Source organism: Muntiacus reevesi, chromosome 1, assembly GCF_963930625.1.
Source record: "Muntiacus reevesi chromosome 1, mMunRee1.1, whole genome shotgun sequence".
Classification (NCBI taxonomy): domain Eukaryota; kingdom Metazoa; phylum Chordata; class Mammalia; order Artiodactyla; family Cervidae; genus Muntiacus; species Muntiacus reevesi.
Genome location: NC_089249.1, coordinates 158014084 through 158028846, shown reverse-complemented (window position 1 = coordinate 158028846; position 14763 = coordinate 158014084). Strand labels below are relative to the sequence as shown.

At 48.4% G+C, this 14763-nt stretch overlaps 1 protein-coding gene across 2 annotated transcripts; it reads right to left on the bottom strand.

Annotated features, from left to right (window-relative positions):
• Positions 1–232: 232 nt before the first annotated feature.
• LOC136152329 (cytochrome P450 4A25-like) lies at positions 233–12948 on the bottom strand. 2 transcript variants are annotated; one of them, XM_065913629.1, is made up of 12 exons: positions 12710–12948; positions 9991–10132; positions 9337–9381; positions 8778–8905; positions 7694–7818; positions 7191–7345; positions 6658–6764; positions 6383–6573; positions 6152–6285; positions 4385–4449; positions 4164–4240; positions 234–1314 (listed from the first exon to the last, which is right to left on the bottom strand). In XM_065913629.1, exons 1-12 carry the CDS (start codon positions 12902–12904, stop codon positions 1119–1121), a joined length of 1560 nt encoding a protein of 519 aa, XP_065769701.1. In that variant the 5' UTR covers positions 12905–12948; the 3' UTR covers positions 234–1118. The 2 variants fall into 2 exon arrangements, with proteins under 2 accessions (XP_065769702.1, XP_065769701.1); XM_065913630.1 differs by lacking the exons at positions 6383–6573; positions 7191–7345 and having other exon boundaries at positions 233–1314; positions 6152–6336; positions 6654–6764.
• Between the last annotated feature and the right edge of the window lie 1815 nt (positions 12949–14763).

Genomic DNA, 14763 nt, shown 5'->3' with positions numbered 1-14763 from the left:
CTTCTCTCTGAGCCTTAGGCGGCGAGGCCTGTCTCCTGACTCAGCTGTCATGGGAGCCTCAGGTACTGGACAGGGTGTGGGGCTTCAGTGACACCAGAGTGTGAAGCTGCAGGGGGCTGGATACACTCTCCCTGTTAGGGTCTCGGCCCCACAGAGCAGGTGTTATGTCTCCTCCTCCTCCCCACTGTTATTCCCTCCCCTTCCCTCTCTTCGGCTTCATCCGACTCCTTTCAGAGAAGACAGATGCATTCCGTATGATATTGTGCACTTTATCCAGGGATGGGGAAAGAGGAAACCATGTGAATGAAACGGGAGTAGACCCATCTTACACAGGAGAGAGCAGTGGCCCAGGGAGAAGGGAGTTGCACAGTATTTAACAGGTCCAGAGATGGCTCCCCAGGTGTTCTTGTCCTAGTTCCCAGAACCCCAGAATGAGCCTGTTTGGTCTGAGTTGCCAGGTAAGCACAAAGTCTTGAAGCAAGAGAAGGTTATATGAAGACAGAAGCTGAGGGACATTTGAAGATGCTGCTGGATTTGAATGTGGAGGAGGGCCCAGGAGCCAAGGAATGCAAGGATGCAGCTCTAGATGCAAAAATGGCAAAAAGCAGGATCCTGTCCCAGGTCCCTGGATGAGGGACCTGTCAGCATCCTGTTTGTGTCCAGGGAAACCCACTTCTGACTTCGCACTCCAGAGCCATTAGAGGATAACTTTGTGTTGTTCTAAGTACCTAAGGCAGAGGCAAACCGTTTTAGCATCTAAATGGAAGTGATTACAGGGACAACAGGCAAGCAGAAGGGGAGAAACACATTGGAGAAGAGACATACAGGAGGATGTCGGGTGATCAGGATTCAGATGGACAGTGAGAGATACAGGAGGTCAGAGACAGATGGAGAGATAGGGAGAAGCAGATAGGGAGTCTACAGATAGGGAACCTATCTGCCGAAGCAGATAAGGAGAAGCCGACAGGGAGCCTGGAGAAAGTTGAGAGGGGAAGGGCAGAAAGTCTGCTGCTGGGCAGGAAGCAGGAGATGAGGCAGGGGGCAGACAGATCAGGAAGTGGGCAAAGAGGCAAGGACAGGAGAGAGTGACAGCAAGACAGGATGGCAGACAGGGGCCCTCAGAGCTTGTCCTTGTCTCCACCTGGATCAGACAGCTTCCTGAGCTTCAGGTGGATCCCATTTTTGGATCTCAGCACAATGACTGGCATGGGCACAGGGACCCTGGAGGGATCCGGTGACAGCTCAAAGCGAAGCAAGGTCAGGGCCACGGCCACCTTCAACTCATTCATGGCAAACTGCTTCCCAATGCAGTTCCTAGGTTGGGAGATAAAAAGGAACTAAGCAGAGGCTTCTAACCCGTGCTGAGCACAGGCAATCAGGGCTCTCCTCCAGGTTGCCCAGCCCTAATCCCTTCCTTGCTCATCACACTCAACTTGCCAGCAAAGCTCAGCAAAATTCTCCCCCTGACAGATGACAAAGCCCACCTCTCTAAGGACTAACTCCTAACTCCTACTTCTGCTCTCAGCAGGAAAAACTGGGGAGCATCAGTGCTGTAAGCCACAGAGTCAAGTGAAGTGTATCAAGAACTGTGAACTAGTACTTTATTCACTCGTCCACTGGCAATTCCTGCTTTCAGGTCAGCCTAGGGCACTGTAGGGGCAGGGCGGATACCGTCTCAGGATCTTACTACCTACAGAGGACAAACAGGCTGCCTAGTTCCCAGAGATGACAAGACAGCATTGTGCAAGGAATCAGAATGGCAACAGGGAGGCTTCCTGCGAGGAAAAGGGTTAACCATCCTGAACCTACTGGACCAATTCCCTCCCAGATAATGGTCTGGCTTCCTGTCTCCCTCAGCACCTTGGTCAATCTACCTTTGGAACCTTCCCATCTAATCCAGAAATGACCCTGCTAACCATCCCTTGGGCTCATCATCTGGCTTTTTCAGCTTCTATTCCTCCACTCCCTCTAAAGCCACAGTAGCTCCAGGTCTGCTATGTTCTGCATCACAGGAAGGACACATCCCACTGCCTCAGCTCATCACAGCACTCTCTGGATTCTTCCTCACTCACCTGGGGTCTGTCCAGCTCCTCTTCCTGACTCAGCAACTGTTGAGGTCCCCACACCTCACCTCTGCCATCCTCATGCTCAAGGCTCAATCCAGTGACCCCTCCCTTTTTGCCAGTGACCCTCACCCCTTCTGCTGGCTGCACTCTTCCCATTCGGGACCCTCATGGCACCATGGATGTTAAACTAAGGACACATCACATCCAGTGCCCAGCACAGTGGCAGCTCATGAATCCTTCCACAGTGTGTGCAGTGAATGAGTGAGTGAAAGAATGGATGTGTGAATGACATCTCTCTTGCGTAGACATGTTGATTTGTTGACAGTGAGCTCTGAGGAAGGACAGCATTATCATCCCTGTGTTCCCATCTCCTAGCACAGGTCTTGGTACATGGAGACACACTTAATACATACTTTCACATTTGAACAATATTAATTGAATTGAAAACACCTCAAGTGGAATGAGAATATAAGAAATATTGAGTCTGACCTAGGAATCAAACTGCCTAGTCCCGCCTGCCCTCTAGGAGCAGCTGCATGAGCTGCAGCCATGTCTACAAGGAAGGAGTGGACCCTGGTGTAAACCAAATCCTAGAAACAATTCAGGAAGACAGCTTACTTCAACACTGTTCTGTAAAGGTTGATTCACCAACTGAAAATTTCCTAGATCTGTACAGTCAGGAAAAACTTGTTCCTACTAAGTTACAAAGTCACTGAAATGACTATTTCAGAGGAGGTTCTGTGCCCTTTAAGATCTTCACAGCAATCATTTAGGAGTGTATCATCCAGGCTAACAGCTATTTCAAGGGTGCTTTATGTTTTACATGGAATTATTTTTCAAATGCACGTGTCTCCCCCCTTTAGGGAAAGAGCAAATTAGCAAAGATGGCATGGTCAGGCTCTCTCGCCCTGCGGTCTCTCACTGTTGCCTCAGGGGTTGTAGTAATGATTGTGGAACAGCTGAAGTCACCTATAGCACTGGGAACGAGTGTCACATGGCACTCGCTTGGACTCTGGCTACTTTCGTTATATAAGCTCCATCTGGAAAAACTCTGGGGGTGGTGTGTGGTACACCTTGAGGAGTTTCGCTATGAAAGCCCTGGTTACTGCTGCATTGGGGCTACGTTGGAGAAATATCATGGATACATTATATGAGGTTATGTTCTAGCTATGTTATGGTTTTTACGGCTGCTGCTACCGAGACTGCGTCAGGCAGGGCAGAACTGTGTTATGGCGGCCATAACACAACCAGGAGAGAATAACGTGTCTGAAGTTCCTATGGCTCCTCCGGTCCTCTTCCAGCCTCTTTGCTGACGCTTTGCCTATCCTGGGTTCAGAAAACGGTGTGCACAGTGTGAACAGTGAGAGAATTGGTATCATGAGCAGGATCAGCAAGAGTCCCCAAAGCAGACTTGATTGTCCTCCACTTTAAGATTTTTCTTACTAACATTACTCTGTAAAATCTGGAACTATGGTATCTAAACTCTTCTATTTAATAAAGAATTTTGGCAACAGAAGATATATGTCATGGTTATATTAACACATAGTCAAATCTATGTCGGATGTACTGCAAGAAGAGAGAACACATTCATGACTGTGAAACTTTCTTCAAATTACAACTATAACTGATCACATACATGACTTTAAGCCTCAGGACATGGAATTCACAATCCAGGCAAGCAACGATGAATACAGTGAGGGTGGACAGGTGACTGAAGCAGAAAGGTAGTGGGCTGACTAGGAAGGTGGGAACAGAGAAAATCATCTTTTAAGGTGACTGAAGTTGTGCTAACCAAACAAGTGTAGTTTAAATTTCATGAAGACTTCCAATGTTAAAATGTCATACTCCTAAAGTGAGGAAAACCCTGGAGACTTTGGCTTGGCCACTGACTTGGAAATGAGGTCAATCCTTGTGGACAGGAAGAGGTCAGTGTCATTGTGGTGGGCCCTTAAGATCTTGTTCATGGAGACCCATGCCTCCTCTTCAGCACATCAACATACAAGGACAGAACTTTCATGTTCCTCATATGTAGGTAGACAGTCACACACATCGGGTAGCAACCAGTGACACTTGCTTCCCCCAGTACACAGGCCTCACCTGGGTCCTCCTGAGAAGGGCAGGAAGGCATGGCTGTGTCGAGTAGAACCTGGTGCAAACCGGGTTGGGTCAAACACCTGCAGAGAGAGCACCGGGGCCAGAACATCTGGGGTCAAACCCCTCACATGAATCCCCTGGGGGATAAGAATCCCAGAGATGGAGCAGGGGTCGGGCTTGGTGTCAAGAGAGCATCCCATCTCCTCCTCCCACGTCCATCATACCTCTGGGTTCGGCCACACCTTCGGGTTGTGATGAAGCCCATAAAAGGAGAGGGAGACTGAGATTCCTGTGGGGCAGAGGAGAGAGAGAACCTGATAGTCCCGTGGTGCAGGGGATGTGTGTCTTCACAAAAGTCCTGGGAGCCATCATGAGAGCACATTCCGTCACTCTGAATGAAATGATGCTCTTGCAAGGCAGGTGGGTGGGGCATGACAAAGCCCAAGATCACAGATTAGGGGTAGGTGACCACAGCCCAGGACTGAGAATTAAAAGAACTGCAAGGTTACACTTAGGAGCAGCGCAGGTGACAACTCACATTCATCAAGTGCCATTGTGAACCTGGGGAATGTGCAATAATCCTTTAATCCTCACAGAAGCACTCCTGTCCCCATGAACCCATGAAACACCTGAGCCTCAGAGAGGTTATGGGCTGGGTCTATGATCCCACAGTTAGGAGGAAACAGGGCTGGGATTCAGACCCACTGGGTGCTGAGTCAGTGGGTGGCCTCCAGGCATGGCAGGGCTCTCAGACCTTATCAACACCTGCCTTTTGCCATCCACCAGAGGGCACCTCAGAGATTAGACCTTCTGACCCAGGGCAGTGGAGTCTCTCTCGAGCTCCCTCCTTTATTTAAATCCCATGTGGAAGAACTGTGCCTGCCACTGCTTCTGCTTTTCTCTTAAGCCTTCATGACTCAGGAATTAGAATTGTAGGCTCCATCATAAGACCACACAGAAGGATCAACACATATTTGCTGAGCTTTGTTGCATTCAAGATTTGTGTCAAACATTTTTTCTTTCAGTAGAGCTTAGTTACTTTACAATGGTGTGTTGATTTCTGCCATACTAGAGTACAAAATAAGGCAGAGTTATGTATCTATATATATGGAGAAGGAAATGGCAACTGACTTCAGTATTCTTGGCTGGGAAATGTCATGAACAGTGGAGCCTTGGGGACTATACTCTATGGGGTCGCAAAATAGTCAGCCACGACTGAGCAACTAAACAAGAGCTGTATCCTGTCCACCTTGCATCTCTCTCCCCCTTCCCATTCTACCCTTCTAGGTCATCTCAGAGAATCAGGCTGGGCTCCCTTTTATATAGCAGCTTTCCACTAGATACGTATTAATATTTTACACATGACAGTCTATGTATGTCGATGTTACTTTCTCAATTCGTCCAACCCTCTCCTTCCCCTCCTATGTCCACATGTCCATTCCCTATGTCTGCATCTACATTCCTTCTCTGCAAATATGTTCATCAACACTATTTTCCTAGCTTCTATATATACATATGTGTGTGTTAATATACGATATTTGTTTTTCTCTCTCTGAGAGCTTCACTCTGTATAACAGGCTGTAGATTCTTCCACCTCACTGCAACTGACTCAGATTTGTTGCACTTTATACTGAGTAATATTCCATTGAGTATACGGACCACATCTTCATTATCCATTCATCTGTCACCTATGTTGCTACCATGTCCTGGCTATTGTAAACAATGCTGCAATGAACACTGCAGCACATGTGCTTCTTGGAACCTGGTTTTCCCAAGGTATATTACAAGTAGTAGGATTGTTGAGTATATGGTAGTATTAATCCCAGGCTTTATGGGGAAGCATTTTTTAAAACTCATTCAACTACAGAATAAATATTATCTCAGGCAGACAAGAGCCAGAGCATCCTGGAGCTGGAAATCCGCAGGTGGATTACTGGTCTAGCATGTGGTCCTACAGAGTGCTTAGCTGAGTGGTGAGGTGAAGTTCATACCTGCAGGTAAGGAGCGTCCATCAGGGAAGGTGATGGGCTTGCTCAGCTCTCTGCTGATGACTGGTACTGGTGGATAGAGTCTCAGTGCCTCCTTGATGCACATGGTGGTGTAGGGCATCTGGTCCAGATGGTCCCTGAAAGCAAGCCCATCTGAGAGCAGGCAGGACTGGACGACCAGGAATTCTCTCTAGCTCAGGTGGGACAGGGTTCTTCCATTTCCTGGACACTCACCAGGTGATGGAGGTGCCACCCCCTAGGAGGCTCTGGATCTCTTCCCGACACCTCTGCTGATGCTCAGGGTGGGAGGCTAGAGCATAGAGGATCCAGGAGATGCCACTGGCTGTGGTGTCATGACCCTCGAACATGAACGTGTCCACCTCGGCACGGAGGTCCTCATCAGACAAGCTGCTCCCATTCTCCATCTGTGGAGACAGGGCCAGAGTGCAGGGTTTGCCCTTCCTGTGTGCTTCTGCCCAAAGGCTCAGGGCTCTCCTGCCCACACTCACTCTGGCAAAGAGGAGGATGTCCAGGAAGTCCAAGTGCCTCCTGCTCCTCACCTTCTTCAGCTCTCCCTCCTTCTGCAGATGAGACTTCCTCTCCTTGATCACTGCATCTGTCCCAGAACAGTGGTTCCCAGCCAGAACTGAGCACTCTGGGGGACTCAGAGTCTGCACCCACCACAACCCCATCTGCCCCTCAGACACAGTCTGAGTGTCAGGTGGTTGAGGGTGAGGGTGGGACTGGGTGAGCATGTCAGGACTTAGAACTCCAGCATATTCTACTCCAGACAGGAATCCCCGCACTAGCACAGCCCTTGGGGGCTCTGCCTGAAGGCTGTTGGCAGGGGGTCTCACTCAGTCATCACCAAAGTTGTACTCCTGTAACGCCCTGTTCAACACCTGACACCCCGACTTCTGGGTTCCCAGTCCCTGCAGCAGGCAGGTGTATGCCAGCTCCTGAAGAGGAAGCAGGAGTCTGGGCTTTGCCTAATGGGTCAAGGTCAAACCATTGCACATCAGCCCAGGACAAGGAGGGGAACCTGTGTGTTGATGAGCGAGCTGACAGGCCTGGTGGTTCCAGCGGCCTTCAGGGGTCAGCCTGTACATGAAGTCGTTCTGGTGGAAAACATTCCTCACTCGGGAAATGAGCAGATGACTGAGGTCCTTGATGGCCTGGATGTAGGATTGGGAGTTCCTGAAGGAGGAGGACACAGAAGAGACTGAAGTTGAGGGAGGCGCTGACCTGGAGAGGGTCAAATTCCTCAGGTAACACCGAGGCACTTGATTTCTGCCTCATTTCACTGGAGCCCTCCCCCTGGAGTCCTTTACAAGTGTCCTGAGGGGCCAGGCTTCTCCCTGAGCAGGAGTCACGGACCTCTGAGTTAGTCAAGGGTGGTCTGGGTGGAATTGGACCGTGGTCCATGTCTCTCTGTAGAATGTTACTTTTTGTGCTGATAAGCATCCACACTGCCCTTACTGCGTCTCAGGTAAGTCCTTCCCAGTTGGTCAGAGCAGGAACTGCTCTTGAAGAGCTGTCACTCACCTGTCCATTTGGACCCTGCCTTGGTGGCTGAAGGCGCACTTCATGATGGTGTCCAGGGTCATTGAGGAGACATGTCCAAAGATCTCCAGATGTGAGTCCTGGCTGATGAGCTTCTCCCACTTGTCCTGTGGAGGGAGGAGGCACTGACCCTGCTCTGCTCCTCTAGAAGACCTGTGCTGCCAAGGCCAGGCTTTCTCTCTGTCTCTACATCTTCAGATGACAGTTCCTCATTTTCTAAGCAGACAGGTTTTAGTAACTTAGGGCTGTAACACCTGTGTGTAATGTGATGCCTATGTTTTCTGAATCTTTCTTATACATGCAGTTATATCCTCTTCTAATATCCTAACTAATTTTGAATATTTGGAATTATTTATGAAAATAACCACTTTGGCAGAGCAGAAAAACATAGTTTCTCACGGGACAAAGGGAGAAATTTCCTGTCCTGACGTTAGATCTGGACAGGTGATATCCAACACAGGGAAGCAAATCTTTCAAGGCAAGGAAAAGCTAAAATGGCTCTAATGGGGCTCTTGGAAGGGGCGTGAGCTACTCAATTGCTTTCATTCATCCGATGTTAGCTAAGAAGAGATGGTACCTGGTCTGGATCAGAGGTGATATTTACGAAGGCCCAGTTCTGTGAGTATAGTCCTAGCCTCATTTCCTCCCATGAGTGGCTCAGTGATGTGCAGAAGCCATGGAACCCAGGCCAGAGCCCACCTGAGTGACATCCTGGGATATCCACTATGCCACCGAAGCTGCCATTGTCCAGGCCAGCCAGGGCCAGTTTGCACTAAACTCCTTGATCTACTCCCCTGTGTTCAAACATGGAAATGGGAGAAGAGTGGACCCTAAATACACCATGGCCCTGATTTCTCTTGGTGAGGAGAAAATTATGGATCCAGGTTGTTGCCTCGATGTTCCTCTGTCCCACCTAGTTTTAATGAGTACTGTCTCGTACTAAGTCGTGAATGCATCATTCTGGGCAGTTCTATTCAATGGGTGTCTGAGGGACATAAGTGTCTGATAGTGGACTATGTCAGCTGTGCTGGATTCTAGTGCGTATGATGACAAGGGATGGACTCACCAGCATCACTCGGACAGAGTCAGCCATGAGTCCCACGTAGGGCCTCAGGATGTCGTAGTGGAAGGCTGGGGTCAGCATCCGCCGGTGCTGGAACCACGTCTGCCCCTCCAACAGCAGCAAACCTGTCCCTGAACCACAGATGGGTGTGTATGGGCGTCGGGGAGACTGGGGCCATCTTGGGAGGAACCAAGGGTGTCAGGAGAAATCTCCTCATGGGCAAGTGTCAGCGAGGCCAGTATACTTCAGGGATGTGAATTTCCAATACGTCTGTCCATAGCATGTGATTATGACAGCTATGAGGACGAAAAAGTGTAGGGGGGCAGGAGATAAAAAACTGATCAAAAAGTCGGGGAACATTAGAAAAGACTGAGAAGTGATGAAGAAGCAGCTCGGCTTTAGGAGGGCTACAGTGCCATTACAAAGACTGATGGTGTTTTAGAAAAATTATGTTTGATTCAGAGATGAGGGTGCCTGGCACCTCTTCTCCATTTACGCAAAGAGACCGCTTTTGGTTAACCTAACGGGTGGGTGGCTGGCAATTTTATTTAAATGTACTTACCAATCCAGGGCTTCAGGTGTCTGTAGCTCACTTGAGCCTTTGGGTCTGAAATGTAAGGAAGGAAGATGGATGGGACCAAGCATGACAGACAGCCTCTAAAGCAGCTGAGGTCTAGACCATTGGTGTTTGTCAAATGGTAGTCAGTCTGAAGTCACCACCCACTTGCCTCCCGTCCCTGACTCTCTCTATCCTGACAGTCACTGTGGTCCCAGGAAAGTAGACTCAGTGTTGCAGAGCAGAACACCCACAGGATTAATTTGGTGAATTGCCCTGAAACAGAAACTCTGTTCAGTGCCATAGAATGAGACCGAATCTGTGATGTTTCTACAGTCAGTGGTGGTCTGGCCATCTCATGACCCAGGGCTGGCAACAGTGAAAGGTGCCCAACCTAGGACAGTGTGGACAGGAAATTGTCTCCAGGTCTGGGATATTCTCAATAATTGTAAAAAAAAAAAGAGACATAAAAGAGAATCCAGCCCCACCAAGAGTGAAACATTTATTAATAGTAAATAATGTCCTTATCTGGCTTGTGGTGGGAGGGTGTTTGGAGGAATTCAGGCCTCGTGTCTGATGTGCCTGTGTCTTGTGGAATTTCCCACCCAGGGGTATGTACTCAAATGGAAGTTTGTCTGCGGCTGAGGGTTTCCCTCTCACCTGATCTCCCCAGGACCATCTTCATGTAGTCAGGGTCGTAGAGCCATACAAAGGCCCTTGTTCCCCACATCCAGCGAACACAGGCCCTTGGGTATTTCTCTACCCTTTTTAGTAGGTGTGGCAGCTCACCCTCTTCTTGGAACTGTCACCAAGGGAAAGACAAGTCAATGACTTATTTCTTTTAGTTCCAGAGTAGGAGTGGAGGTGAAGGCCTGGATGGGTACTAGGTGATCACCTGGATCCATCAGCAGAACTAAGAGTTTAGAACTATTTCTTCTGACCTGAAATCTCATTCAACCTTGCAGGCTGTCCACCGTTGTCCTAAGATCAGATTCTGTCCCATGTCAAGTAGAGTTATGGGCCAACACTACTGTCTACAGAACCTTATAATAACTACATGGATTGTGAAACATTTGGAAATAATTTGCACACAGGGACATAACTGCTAGAGCAATTGATGAGAATTTGTATCACTTGGTGGGCTTCCCTGGCACCTCATGTGTTATGGAATTTACCTACAAATGGGAGACCTGGGTCAATGCCTGGGTTGGGAAGATCCCCTGGAGAAAGTAAGCAAATTTTTCATATCACTTGGTTTATTTAGAGAACAGATAGATATTTCAAGAATTAAAATTTATATATTAACTTCATTTTGCCATCCTGATCATATATATGTTTGATACTATCCCAGTGTACATGTTAATGTATCTTAGTATGAAAGAATTTTTGGAATTTGTATGGCTAAGTGAAATAAATTAAATATTACAGTGTGTGTGTCATAATGTTTTCCATATTTAGTGTGTGCACAGTTGTAGGACAGACTCTGTATGTACACATATGAGAATGGTGTTAAAATAAGATTTTGATATGTCTTTTTTTAATCTTATTTTTATTCGCTAATTGTCAGAAACTTTTGTGCACTTCCTGTCTTATAGTAGAATCTGTGCACCCCTGAGTGTGGACAACAAAGGCCTTTCCTTTCTGACTTTACCCTCTCTCTTCTTGCCCTGGCAGCCTGGCGAGTCCACAGGACCCGTTGCTCTCCCCCAGGATGCTGCTATCAACATTGTTGCACTGGGTCCACCTGCTCATCTTCCGGGTCTTTGTTCATGTTCTTCCCTCTACTTGGTGGCCTGTCATTTTTACCAAAGAGCAACTGCCTCTCCTCAACACTGGAGACTCAGTTTGTTTTGTTACCTCTGGATTTCTTGTCAACAGTTGATCCCAGGCAAGCTCCAAATAGTCACATTGTCTTTATTTCAATGGCTTCTGTGTAACTCAGATCAGCCCTCTACACTTTGGTATGTGACCTCTACCTGCATCCTTCTACCATGAAGACTCACCAGCTCTGAGGCAATTTGGCTACTCTGGGTCATGTTCCTTCCCTGAGCTTGTGTTTACTGAGCAATAACTCTGTGCCAGACACAGACCGAAGACACTAAATTAGGAGGCAGCTCTAGATGCTTGTCTGTTTGGAGCCTGCAGGCTAGTGAAATAGCCTGAGAGATCAAGGGGCCATAAGAGGAGGGCGTCATGAAAGTGTGGTGGATAGAAGACAAAGCCTATGGGGAAGCTTCGGGGAAGGGGGCCTAACTCAGATCTGGATGTTAAGAAAGTCTTCCTGCACTTGCTCTTTCCTTGACTCATAATTTACGAAGATGCTTTCAGGATAGAAACATGAACCCGAGGCAAGGTATCCCAGAAGAAGCCTATAGCTATGATCTTGCAGAGAGAAATAGCTGCATCTAGTTAGCACTGACTTGTGGGAAGGACATCCAAGGAAAAAAGAGTGTCCTCTTCACTCCTGGGAGACCCAGGATGATACTGAATTGGGCCTGGGGTTTGTGAGACACTCATAGGAGTGATGAGATCATTGCAGGGAGAAGGCACATGGGAGCCGAATCCCAGAGGCTGAAATGCACAGGCAGGGAGGGAGGACCTTGAGTGACCTGGGGTGCAGGAGATTAGGAAGGAGAGGAGAGAGAGGTGCTGGGCCAGCCCGCAAGGGGCTTGGGCTGCTTCTAGTTCTTGTCCTTGTCTCCACTCTGCTCTAATTATGCTGCTGAGAAAGAGAGACCTCAGCTCCCTGCAGCCTGGGATTATCTCCTAAAATTTGTTTAAGCCACAGACCCTCGGTGAGCCATTTCCATGTGGTCTCTGACTTTGCTCTGAGCTCCCCCACCCCCAGGCTAGTGGTGCCAGTGCTGGGCGGGCAGGTGTTGCCCTCCCAACCTGCAAACTGCTCCTTTCCCTCCTGCCTGTCTCTCCACACAATGTGCTGACTCCACTCTGTGCAGGCTCTGTTGTGGGTGCTGAGGGTGAGGAGGATTATAGGCTCAGTTCCAAGAGCTCATAGTCCAGAGAGAGGACTCCAAACAGGCAGCTCTCCTCACCTGGCCCCATAATGGGAACTTCCCTCCTGTGTGTGGCCTTTGGTGTGGGTTTCTGGCACTGACCTTAGTCTGAATGAACCAAGCCGGTTTGTCTCCATACCAGACATAACCCAACCCAGCAGGTAAGCCTCTTTCTATGCAACTTAACACCTTCTTAGATTCCTCTCTGTTGTCTCCACACACAGTGAACCCACAGGGCTGATCCATCAGTCTGGATATCTGTGCTCTCAGGCAAGCACAGGGCCAGGTATGAACTTGATGAGTGTGACCATGCTCTAGCTCCAGCCCTCTCGATCCTCATGCTACCCCATCCAGTTCCGTCCTACCTCCTGCTTGTGTCCATAGAACCAGTGGGAAGGAGGAGATGGGAAGTGATGAAGGGCTTTGAGCAGCCACTGTCTGCGCAGGTAGAGCTGTGCCAGCTTGAGCAGAAGCAGAACCAGGCCGAGCAGGGAGACCACCTGCAGGAGCCCAGAGACCCCGCCCAGGGCTCTGGAGGGGCTCAGTGCAGAGACACTCATGGTGCAGTGTCTTCTGGATCACTGACCTCCCTGACTGTGGCTGACCTCCCCTGAGCACCTAGCCTGATCTGGGAGGATCTCCCCGCCCACCTGGGGGAGGGTGAAGGTGAAGGCAGAGTTCAGACATTGGCCTCCAGATTTCTTGCTGTTTTTTGTATTTGTTTTCTTAAACCAATCTCTCTTTTGTTCCAAAATGTAAGTATTATAAAGAGAAGATAATATATCTAACTTGATCTGGGAGTTTGCCTTGTTCTAGGATAGTAGAAACTGTCACATGCTTAAATTTTTGAAACCTTTAGACAATTTGAAATAAAACAGAAAAGTAAATATTTTTAAAAGCTTCCTGACAACTGAGTCCCTTCAGAGTTAACCTGAAACTATCACACATTCATAATTGAGTGTACTCCAATAAAAATTGGGCTGGTGGCTCAGAGGGTAAAGAATCTGCCTGCGATCCAGGAGACCCAGGTTGATCCTTGGTCAGGAAGATCCCCTGGAGAAAGAAATGGCTACCCATTCCACTATTCTTTCCTCCAGAATTCCACAGCCAGAGGAGCCTGGCACATTAGAGTCCATAGGGTTGCAAAGAGTTCGAACATACTGAGCGACAAACTTTCTTTTCAGTGAAAAATACAAAAGGTTAAACAACAAACAAACATACAGATTAAGGAAAAAGTTCCTTGAATAACATACCCTGTGGTGTTTTATTTAACAGTGTGATATTGTACAGAATCAGGTTTAATTCTCTAGTATAAATAGCTTTGAAGTATTCTGCTGACCACATGAATCATTTTCATTTGTCCAAGGCAACTGAAACTTCCACAGGTTCTCATAAGGCAAGCTGCTCCCATTCTCCATCTATGGAGGCAGGGTCAGAGGGCAGGTCTGCCCTTCCTGTGTGCTTCTGCCCATAGGCTCAGGCCCCTCCTGCCCACACTCACTCTGGCAAAGAGGAGGATGTCCAGGAAGTCCAGTGCCTCCTGGTCTTCTCCCTCTCTAGCTGTCCCTCCATCTGCACAATAGCGTTTCTCCCCATGATCACAAGTCTGGCCCGGAACACTGGTTCCCAGCCAGAGCTGCATCTGGGGGGCCCAGATGCAGCCCCACCAAAGCCCCAAATTCTTATCTCTATTTGGCAGTAGCACATGTGTGTTGAGGTGTGTGTCACATAAGATGGGTAATAATGTATCCATGTGTCTGCAGGAGGGAACAGGCTTGGCTGTAGAGGGGAGTTTCATCACGTGACAGTGTGTTTGTGCACTCTAGGGTGTAATGTGCCTGTCTCTGGGGTTGAGCGCATCTTTCTGGGGGGCTGTGTCTGATGGATGTTTGATGGATATATCCGCTTGAGAGTGAACTTTGGATTGAGCTTGGTGTGATATGTGCAGATGAGAAAGAGGTGGATTCACCACCATCAGTTGGGCAGAGTAGGCCATGAGCCACATGGAGGACTTCAGGATGTCATGGTGGAAGGCCGGGGTCAGCATCCACTGATACTGGAACCACATCTGCCCTCCAACAGGAGAAAACGATTCCCTGACCACAGATGGGTGTGGGGTTGGGGTGGTTAGGGAGACTGGATCAGAGGGGATAGGAGGAATCAAGATTTTCAGAGGGAGGTATGTGACAGGAAAAAACTGGAAGGCCAGTACATTTCAGGAAAGTGAATTTCCGAAATGGCTATTCCATTGAGATGGGACAGTTTGAGATAAAGGTTAAAAAAGAGTAATGAGAAACAAGAACCAATGGTATAAAACGAGGAACTGTGGGCAATATTTTGTAGTAAGCAATAAGGGAAAGGAATCTGAATCCCTGTGCTGCACACCTAACACTGCACAACAGGGTAAATCAACGACATG